We start from the raw sequence: 11,468 nt of genomic DNA, 5'->3' as shown, positions 1-11,468 counted from the left end.
ATTTGTTTTGATTGGATATAATTCTTTGTACTGACTAATCAGAAAAGGTCTTTCTTAAAATAATTGCGGAAATATTAAAAGGTCAAGGCCGATAAATAACAAACCAGCGTGGAAATTTAAATTCAGCCGAAATAATGGGAGTACCGGCATTTTTTCGCTGGTTAAGTAAAAAGTATCCATCTATTCTACTCCATTGTGTAGAAGAAAAGGTAACACCGATTTTCAAATTGGAAGAATTCTTTAAAAAATATCTCCAGGGTATTTTTTTGTCTGATTCAGTCAATCAGTGATTAGAAAAAAAACAAAATTGTACAGAGTCGGACTCATATATTTATCTCTTAATTTCTATATCAATTTACATTGCACAAAAATAGCATTGCACATTAGATATTCACGGTCCTCCATTTCCATCCTCCTTAATTTACCATTTTTGTTGCAAGGGCATCGTTGAAAATATCTCTTGCCACTGTCAAATGATTCACCCATCTGCATCGTTAAAGCATCATCCACCTTTCTCCGAATGATATCTGCCATTGTCAGAATTTAATTTCATTTCTCTTGCAGCTGCAACTTTTTCTAGCAATTATAATCAATTGCATGTAATTTGCATAAGGCTTTTTGAAGTATAATGATAATCCAAAGGGTCCGCCTTATCCCCTGAGGGATACCCCGGCTTTAAGACCGCTAATCACTTACACATATACATTTAGATATAATCATCTGACAGGAGAACATTTGATCAAGATAGACAACTAATTGCATTATCTAAATATGTTTCAGGGATTGCTAATGGAAATATAGAATTAAAAAATAATTTAAATCCAGTTCCAAAGAAAATAGATGAGAAGGTGAAGACATGCTTTATGTTTGACTAAGGCCACCGGCATCCGTCTTTTTAAACGTGTTCAAAATAAGACATAAAGAGAACATAATTTCATGCCAACAACATGAGTACATCAATTTTTGATAATATAGAATTACTTAACAAGTTTAAAAGTAAATTCATGGAGTATTTATAACTGCAGCTGAAGATATTTCTTGGTGTAATTCAGAATTCATTTAGTAGTTTACAACAAATTTGATACATCTGTTTTTCCAGTTTACAGTCAGAATAGAAAGATGTCTGTTACGACTTTTCTTGCAAAAGCAAACATAGCCATCCTACATTTCTTTAGCATTGGCGTAGTCCACAAATATTTTTTTCTGGGGTTAAAGTTTTCAAAATTTTAATAATTTTCTTTAACTTTCATTGATTTGTTCCAAACTTGTATAGACATGATAGAAGCTTGTTTATGATAACAAGCTCATTTAGCTTGCATCTAGAAGGATATTTGGTACAAATTTATTTCCTGTTTTTCTTTAGGACCTATGGAGACATACATGTAGTTGCTAACCTTCTACATCATACCTGTATCTGGTAAAGGGTTGTTTCATTTACTATCATATATCAGATCTTCTATAACTGATACAGTGATTTTGCTAGCGCTTGTCACTTTTGTAATTTACGAAAGGATTTTTGCATTGACAGAAGTAGTTCAAATCAATTTCGTCGCTTAAAATTTGAAAGTGTAAAAATATTTTCATATTAAAAATCTACCTGTCTTATTGGTTTTGACAAGTTTATGACCCAAGGTAATTAAAATTTGCAACAGGTGTTACAAGTTGTGATTACAACTAATCCGCTTCTCTCAACAGATTAGTCATCATCCGTGAATTAAACCTCATAATTGACCATCATAATTATTTTTCCTAGGAAAATCTGACAGTCAGTCTGCATTTCATAAACCAGGAGTACAGTTTCGTCATTTGATCAAAATTGTTTCCCCCGAACAGTTTGCATTTGAATTTCAATATTTCTCAAACGATCACAATTTGAAGTTCGCTTGTTGTAGATTGGTCATTCGAATGCATATTTGTCATATTTGATATTATCATCAAAAACTTTCGACAATTTCCATTTAAAAATATAGAACTTTATTCAAAATGTTCCGAAATGTTTTTACGAGTCAAACAGGTGCTTCCTGTACTGCATGCTATGCATGCGTAAAAGTATTCCCATGACTATTTGTAGACAGCAAAAATGTAAAATACAAAATAAATTTAAGTATGAATTACATGAGAGACAGATATATATTTCTTACTTTAATAGGAATTTAAATCGAAAATGATAATTTCCTGATGATGCCCGACTCATTTTGAATTTATTATGCACTGTCACTTGCCGTTTTCATTTCTTTTTAAAACGAAAAGTAGAAAATGTGATCTTTTCTTGATTTGTTTACAACCTCCTCACACTCAGTTAGTGAGTTACAGTAATTATAATCGTTCCAAAAAGGATTTTATTCATTTTCAACTTAATAGAAATAATTTCCAAATATCGAATTAGACACACGTTTTATAAGGATAATGATTATGCAGTGAGATAATCATTGCAAGTTAATTTCTGCTGTGATTCTTTGTTTTAAAAAAATGGAATCTTAAACTTTTGTTTTTCAGGAATGTCCTCTGGAACAAACTGAAGAGAATTTGTGAACTAAATTTCCGGATCCCATGTCAGAATCTTTAATAATAGAGCCAATACAGTCAAATCTTACAATATCTGCCAATCATGTATAAGTCCTTTAAAATCTGACAAAGTCAAAGATGAAACTAATAATATACATCCTTGGTCCCTTTCTGTTGCACAAAAAAGGTTGATTTTAATATCACGCAAAAGTGACTAAAGCCTGATATAAACCTTGCAACTGCATGGATATTCAATCTTGTAGCTTGAACATGTTGAATGTTAGTATCTACTATAATTCATGTAATTAGAAAGTTATTCTTTTTATTATCATTTAAGCCAAAAGAAGTTGGAGATGAAACAATTCCTGTGGACACGAGTCAACCTAATCCGAATGATTATGAGTTTGACAATTTATACCTGGATATGAATGGTATTATCCATCCATGTTGTCACCCAGAAGACAAGTAAGTACATTGTAACATTTCAAAAACTACAAAAAAACAATGTATGTAGCAGTGAGCGGTATAAGAGAATGCATATTTAGAATTTAGAACTGTATACAATATAAATATCAGGTTTTGATATGAATAAAAAGAGATGTAGGCATGGTATGTAGATGTTAATGAGACAGGAACCCAAAGACAAAAAAAAAACAACTAATGTGAAAGATCAATTTTCACAATCGTCAGATTCACAGCAGTTTCAAATATGAAAAAATCAACTCATTTTAAGTTGTTGACCATTGTTTATTTGTTATACAAATATGTATAGCATACACATGTATGTAGATTTATATTATAGCACAGAAAGTTTTTTATTTATCATAAATATAATTAGGTGGACACTTTTTACTATCATATACTATGAATGTATATCAATATGGCTCTCTTTTTCAGACCAGCTCCAAAGAATGAAAATGAGATGATGGTTCTGATTTTTGAATACATTGATAGAATATTTTCCATTGTAAGACCTAGGAAGGTGTTATACATGGCAATAGATGGAGTTGTAAGTTGAAATAATTCAGATTATAAATTATTACCTTCTTCTGAATACTTTAGTTTTAGATTGATTATTTTAATTTTTTCTTTTATTTGAAAGACTGTATTGGTTTGCCTCCCCTTAACCAGTTTGACCAACAATTAATTGAAGGTTTTATACTTCATGTACTTATGCAGTTAATATTTATGATATGTCACTTCAGGCACCTAGAGCTAAGATGAATCAGCAGAGATCTAGAAGATTTAGAGCCTCTAAAGAAATCACAGAAAAAATAGAAGAAATGGCCAGATTGAGGAGCGAACTTACTCAGAAAGGTTGCGATTTACCACCAGAGAAAGAAAAAGGAGAACATTTTGACAGTAACTGTATAACACCTGTAAGGGATGTTACTTATTTCAAATACCTAAAAAAATGAAATTTTTATTTTTTTTCATGATGTCTTAAAGTGACATTCATCATCTTCTAGTCTTCATTTTGTTAAACTTTTTTATCTAAAGACCTAGGGAAGTAATAATCTAAAAAAAAATACATGATTTACGAACCTACTAAATGAAGTGCAGTTGGTATAAAAGTTTGAAAACGTTGAACTATTCAAATTGGGTTAAGGTTCATAAAGGATGTATGTCCATCTGATATTTACAAGGTTTACTTAAAATTTAGCTTTAAAATGATTTTGGAAATCTCCTCTCATCCTCTCACATTCATTTAGTGGAATGGACCTTAGACAATAATGAACAATACAAAAAACATCAAACAATTCAAATTTTAAAAAATAATAAAAGAGTCAATTGTATTGAAGTAGTTTTCAGACTATTTGGATTCACACCGCAAATAATTCAGATGTAGATTGCAGCACAATGGAAGGCAAAGATTGAATGTTTGTTCTGTCAAATGACATTTGTTTCCTCAAAAATTAAAGTGAAATATAGAGTTGTAAAAGATAAAATATCTATTTTAGGGAACACCATTCATGTTCAGATTAGCAGACTGTTTAAGATATTACATTCATGACAGAATCAATACCGATCCAGGATGGCAAAATATTAAAGTTATATTATCTGATGCTAATGTACCAGGAGAAGGGGAACACAAGATTATGGACTACATCAGAAGACAGAGAGGTAAACAATGAAATAAATATTATAATTACACATTTCAAACAATAGACAAAAATAACTTTGTATAAAAGTCATACATAATATAATACATATGTATAATTCAGAGTTTAGTATGACGTCCATTATCAGTGTACCAGTACACATATTTTTAGGGGCCAGCTGAGGGACACCTACGGGTGCGGGAATTTTCATTATATTGAAGATCCATTGGTTGCCTTTTGGCTGTTGTCTGCTCTATGGTCGGGTGGTTGTCACTTTGACACATTCACCATTTCCTTTCTCAATTTAATAATAAAACATGAAAGTAATTGCATGTGAAATATTAGAAGATGTATAGTAAATAAAAAGCATATTGTCCAATTGACTGTGTTAAAAGGTCTTACCAAAAAGTTAAAGAGCTTAACACAATGTGAATGTTTTGTTTATTGTTTTTGCTCTCAACAAAAATATTCATATTTAATTTATTAAGATAAAACTATCCACTTGTTAACTTGAGGCAACCATGCTAATGCATAAATTTGTTAACTTGAGGCAACCATGCTAATGCATAAATTTGTTAACTTGAGGCAACCATGCTAATATATAAATTTGTTATATTACAGATCAACCTGACCATGATCCAAACACAAAACATTGTTTGAATGGTGCTGATGGTAAGTAAATGTTCAATTAGAAGAAAGATTTTAAAGAAATACATCAGAATGCATACATTTCACATTTTGTTGAGAGGCCAGCTGAAGCCTGTCCATGGATGCTGGATTTTCTTGCTGCGTTGAATATCCATTGGTGGCCTTTGGCTGTTTTCTGCTCTTTAGTCAGGTTGTTGTCTCTTTGACACATTCCCTATTTCCATTTCAGTTTTATTCCTGTAAACTTTTCAAAAGAGATAACCTGAAATAGATGTGAAATGTCAAAAAGCTCTTCATTGGTAAATTCCATCCATAATCAAGGCAAACCTGATGACAGGTAGCCAAAAAAATGCTGCAACATTTTTTTTAATTTATACCTCTACACCAACTTAGGAAATTCAAAAGATGGCATCTTTCATGTAGGAGATTTAAAACAATATAATCTAGTCTTACATACCAGATATGCCAACACACAGAACTATTGATGGTTTTAAATCTAGATGTTTTGTATTTTCTGATAGCGGATAAATTATCAGTAAGCTAATAACCTGTAAAGATATGTGAACTGACAGAAATAAAGAACACATGCACCAGGAAGGACCCTGAATTCCAGTACTGGTTATCACTTTGATGAAAATCACAATAAATTTATACCTAACAGGCAGTTCAATTTTATGCTCCAACCTTTTTATCATTAGTTTATCTGAATTATCAATATGCATATGCATACTCAAATTTATCTGATTCTTAACAAATACAATTCATATAAAAGAAAACTGCATTAGAATATTATGGTCAGTGTTCTCCCCAGGATTTTTTTAAGGCGCAAAATTCAAGGGCGCGTAACTCTTTTTTTTAGGATGAACTTGTGTGATCTGAAGCAATCAGTTATAAATCATGACATGCTATATGAATAATAATGTTTTGTGTTATGTGTTTAATAATGCAGAGTATAAAGTACAAGAATGTATATGAAATAAAATGATTTTAAACACAAAAGTTTTTCATATTCAGTCAATTATAAAAGAAGTCAAAATATAAATATTCATCTCTATACTCTCTGCTCCTTTTATGGATTATATTGTTTCAAGATAGTGTTATTTTGTTGGACAGTCTGTTCCTCAATTTGGTCTTTATCCTCTTTTAATAGGGTTGAAAACCCCCTCTTACAACTAATGTACAATAACTTTTGCCTATACCCCCTTTAACATTTATAAGCTATGAAAAACTCAGGCAGCCATGTCATTGAAACCAGAGAGAGGTGCTTGCTGTTATCACTTGCTAAATCTTTAGCTCTGTTGGTAGGAGAAGCAATGACATCTGCTTATACTGTCAGTGTAGAGGAAGTTATATTCCCCCTTTTATTAGAAGTCATTTGGTTGAAAAAAAAATCTACTTCCATCATCTGCCTTTAGCTTAGCAGAGAACATGTTCATTCAGAATTAATAAAATCAATTTCGGTTAAGATACTTGGTATACAACAGTCAACTTTTTAAAACAAAAATGTTTTAATGAACAGCTGACTAGTTTCCGTAGTTTGACATTACTCCCTTCCGTGTGTATTATTCTTAAAACCTATCATTGGCAGGTAGATATAAACGAAACTTTACAAATTCGTTAAAGCTATAAGCATTGAAATTATTTACTAGTGACATTATACAGAAGCTGCAGCGAATCCGTAACCGGTCGTGTTGATTGTCACATATTTCCCGACGCACTGATTTACGATTGATGTTCAATGATCATTTTCTTTCTAAAAACACGAGTTTGAGACGAATTTACCTTGCAAGCAACTTTTAATCACTTTCTATTTAAATAAATAACTCCTAGTTATCTTAAATCAAAGTTTATTTAAATTTTTTCATCTACAAATACTCTCATTCATAATTTTCATCGTAAATATCTTTAACCATGTGTATTCAAATTAATCACGTGTAATCAGCGCGTTCATTGGTCGTGTTAAAATAGATTCTTCTTCTCGACCAATGAAAAAATCCGTTATGTAAATGGTCAAGTGATCACACACACACGATCCGAAAATACAATGTATTTGCGATCTATTTCTTTAATTTTTGCACTGCAGTTTTTATTTGTTTTAATACTATTCTACACATATCTATCGTTTTAATAATCATTTACGTTATTACATGATAACATAATCCCATAAGGCTGAGATAAGCGTGGCTCAGGTAAAACTTGTTCAGACTTCAGTATCAGTTATTGCGCAACACTGACTGACCTCTCAGCGGTGATCAGCAACTTGTCAATTTTAACCAATATTTATAATGAAAATATGAAAATTAACACGCTGCGGGAACAAGTATTAAGGGACAACGGCCAATTAAGACGCTGCGGGATCTACGAAAATATTATGAAGGCGCTGCGGCACCGCAGCGTCATATCGGCCTGGGGAGAACACTGTATGGTATTTTTTTAAAACTGACTTTGACGAATTGTCTGCTTATATTTGCTTACTTTCATTCTATTGTACAAATGATGTTTCTTTGATTATGTGTGAAAAAGGTGTAATATTAACACTCAAAATAATCTTTTATTTTCTTTTATTTTCAGCTGATCTGATTATGTTGGGTAAGTCATTAAACAATACTACCTACCCATAGTAAAACATACCCTATTAGGAAAAATATTGGTCATATGTTGATCTATCAGGAGATATGTTGGTCATATGTTGATGTTATTTGCTGAATTGGCTGTTGATGACAGATCTTAGATGGTCTCTTAGATTTTTTTAATGGAACTGTTATATCTTAGAGTGGTATTATCAGACTTGTTAGGCACAATAAGAAATACTATCTGTTTCTACATGTAATGATTCTAAACTCTATTTGCACATAATCTCAATTTGATCGTAGTAGTTTTTCATGCTAGATATCGTGTATTATGGGGCTGGTATATCAACTAGTGCCTGCATATACTTCTGTCTTATTACATGCGATTGTCCATATCTGTCTTGCAGTAAAGAAGTAGCTTTCTCATAACTTGCATGTGTAAGAGCAAACCCTGTGATGGTTTTCAATGCCTCATCATGGAGTAGTGACTTCAAATAATTAAATTTCTGAACATTTCCAAGAGTAGTGTTTTCGTGAACGGATGTCTCATATGAATCCCAAAATAATATTACCATCAAAGTTAGGAGGATTCAATTTGGGCAACTTGTACTCATTTAATTTAGTGTTACTACGTGAAAACTGAGTTTCCGGTTCACGGAAGTTTGAATTACATGTATTCTGTTTAGTGTATCTCTCAGGTTGAGCATAACTTTGTTGATCATGAGCAGGTTGAGCATAACTTGGCTGATCATGAGCAGGTTGAGCAGGGGCAGAATGTGAAGGGTCGCTTTAATTGATGAAATCTTTTGCATTTGTACTGAGTGTGGATGTATTGACAAGAATGAGCTTTTGTATTTGCGTTATTTTTCCATCTAATGTGTAAGCATACTCATCTGAATCGACGATCTCGGCTTCTACTTCTCCTTCATCAAGATTTTCTAGAATGTCCTCATTTAGTTTTTGTAGTGTCTCTTGTTTCTTCAACAGATTGTTCACAATTTTAGTTAACTCTTCAGTGTTCACGGGCTCATCTCCGTCGTCTCGGATTTTCTCAAATTTCTTCAAAAGTCGGGAAATAACACTTCTGTGTTCTGCACTTATAGAACGTAGTTTGGAACTCATCCTGGTCACGGCACCAATATCTTAGAGTGGTATTATCAGACTTGTTAGGCACAATAAGAAATACTAGCTGTTTCTACTTGTAATGATTCTAAACTCTATTTGCACATAAATCTCAACGTCATAAGTAGCATGACGTTACAATACATACATAGCGGTACCGCGAACGTCTATTGAACACAGTCCTAAACAGGGCTCAAGACAAATTCAAGCTTCACTCAGCTTGACACAGGATAAAGACCCTATATAGATGAAGATAGTGTGTTGCCCTCTAAATGTTTTTAGATATTTTTCTTATAAGTTTGCTTTTTTATTGATATATATTCCACATTTTTTTTTATTTACAATGATTCTTTAAAATAAATTTTATGCTTAGTTTTCATGTTTCATTATTTAAATTTGTTGTCTTATGTTTCATAAGCAGATAACATAGAACTATAAAAATCTTGACCTATATTGATATTTATGAACATATTTTTGACATTTGTCATGTTATCTCAGGTTTAGCTACACATGAGCCTCACTTCACCATTATCAGAGAGGAATTCAAACCAAACAAACCAAGAAGTTGTGATATGTGTGGTCAGATGGGCCATGAAATGAAAGATTGTACAGGTCTACCTAAAGAAAAAGTAGGAGAGGTAGGTTATTAAAGATTGTACAGGTCTACCTAAAGAAAAAGTAGGAGAGGTATGTCTGTAAACTGCTATTTTGATGCTATTGGACTACTTTTGGATTACTTAACAAGTCTTGTATTTATTTATGACAAAATATTGTGTGTTCAATCTCTACTAGTTTTCAACCCACACATATTGAAGTTGATTGCCCCTTTCTATTATGGAATTATTTAAGGAGGCTCGAGGGTATAAAATATTCAGAAAAAATCAAACACTTGTTTTTCATTACAAATTTTATTTGTTACCTTTTATAGTTGTTACTTTGTCATATGATACACAAATCATTCAAAACAATCAATTTGTGTTGGCCCCAGATGATTTTAAAATGTATACATCATTGAAAAAATTCCAAATTATCTCCCTTTGGTGGAAAAATGCCATTTTTTGGCTTTAAAATGGAAATATCTTTCATATTACTTCAACAGAGAAAAAAAAACCTTTTACACAAATGTATGCTTTCGAAAGCAGATAATGAGCGCAAATGAACGGTGACCCCACTTTTTTATTTTATTTTTCTATTAACTATAAGATAAAGTTCATTTGTAGAAAAATATAGAGAAATCCTATATAAATGATTTAGACCCGCGAACCCCCTTAAGAATGATTTCCCTATGTTCAGGAACTTATGCAGAGACTTACTATGGTGTACAAACTTTTTTCACCAATAATTTGTGTTTTAAATTTGATTACAGCATGATGATGGACCAGTGATGTTTGACTCAGAACAACAGTTTATATTTTTAAGATTAAATATATTAAGAGAGTATCTAGAAAAAGAGTTACTGATGACCAACCTCCCATTTACATATGATTTTGAGGTAAATATTAATACCATGCAATAAAAGATAAAAGTATTGCCATTTCAATTTGTATCAGTTCTGTAGGACATCTGACAAGCATAATAAAAAAAAACGTTATGTCTGGTTTTTGCTTAAATGTAAAAATAAGAAGATGTGGTATGATTGTCAATAAGAAAACTCTCCACAGGAGACCAAATAACATGGAAATTAACAACTTTACCTCACTGTACTGCCTTCAATAATGGGCAAAACCTTAAACATGTAGTCTGCTATTAAAGGACCCGAAACTCATTTGAGAAAACTAACTACATAATTTGTGTACAAAATAAATGAAAAACGAATATGATACACAGACATTATTAAACATAGGCTAACTGTCATCCTGCTATTTTAAACACAAATAGGAAAAAGTACAGACACTGATATATTAGATTAAAATCTGAACAATGAATAATATGCCGTCTGAAATAAGTTTTAGATGATTAGTCTTTTTTATGTGTGGTTTTTTTTTCAGCGATCTTTAGATGATTGGGTTTTTATGTGTTTTTTTGTGGGTAATGATTTCCTTCCTCATTTACCATCATTAGAAATCAGGTATGTGACTTTTACTTTAGGCCTTCATAAGAAATTAATTGATACTTTCATTAGAAATCAAAAGGTTTTGTACATCATCTATCAAACTTTGTAGATGGTAAATTCAAGATGTGCAATCCACTTTGTATAAGAATAATAAGATTTGGCATGATTTGCCAATGACATGACTATCCACCAGAGACCAAAAGACAAATGTATAAACAGCTACTGGTCACTGTTCCATCTTCAACACTGAGTAAAAACCATATTGTAAAGTTAGCTACAAGATAACCTCTCTATAACAAAATGCAAAACAGTTCATAGAAGAAAATGCTAAAAACAATAATCACAGACATCAATCAATGACAAAAATGTGATTACAAGCTCCTAAAAATTGACAGGCATATCAATACACATTTAGATAAAATTTTGCAAGCTTTACATGTAAAGAAGCTGAAACCTAATCAATTTACA

At 31.7% G+C, this 11,468-nt stretch overlaps 1 protein-coding gene across 2 annotated transcripts in view; it reads left to right on the top strand.

The window, feature by feature from the left end:
* Positions 1–52: 52 nt before the first annotated feature.
* LOC134712023 (5'-3' exoribonuclease 2-like) overlaps positions 53–11,468 on the top strand; it is a 50,158-nt gene continuing 38,742 nt past the window's right edge. For both annotated transcript variants that reach the window (XM_063573118.1, XM_063573117.1), the window contains exons 1-10: positions 53–209; positions 2,843–2,970; positions 3,403–3,514; positions 3,711–3,884; positions 4,467–4,629; positions 5,229–5,279; positions 7,827–7,844; positions 9,446–9,585; positions 10,314–10,439; positions 10,936–11,015. In XM_063573118.1, coding sequence (XP_063429188.1) covers positions 135–209; positions 2,843–2,970; positions 3,403–3,514; positions 3,711–3,884; positions 4,467–4,629; positions 5,229–5,279; positions 7,827–7,844; positions 9,446–9,585; positions 10,314–10,439; positions 10,936–11,015 — 1,067 coding nt within the window. In that variant the 5' untranslated portion in view covers positions 53–134. The remainder of the gene's footprint in view (positions 210–2,842; positions 2,971–3,402; positions 3,515–3,710; positions 3,885–4,466; positions 4,630–5,228; positions 5,280–7,826; positions 7,845–9,445; positions 9,586–10,313; positions 10,440–10,935; positions 11,016–11,468) is intronic.

Source organism: Mytilus trossulus, chromosome 3 (genome assembly GCF_036588685.1).
Source record: "Mytilus trossulus isolate FHL-02 chromosome 3, PNRI_Mtr1.1.1.hap1, whole genome shotgun sequence".
NCBI lineage: Eukaryota > Metazoa > Mollusca > Bivalvia > Mytilida > Mytilidae > Mytilus > Mytilus trossulus.
The sequence above is the reverse complement of the archived record's forward strand: the minus strand, read 5'-3'. Positions and strand labels throughout refer to the sequence as shown.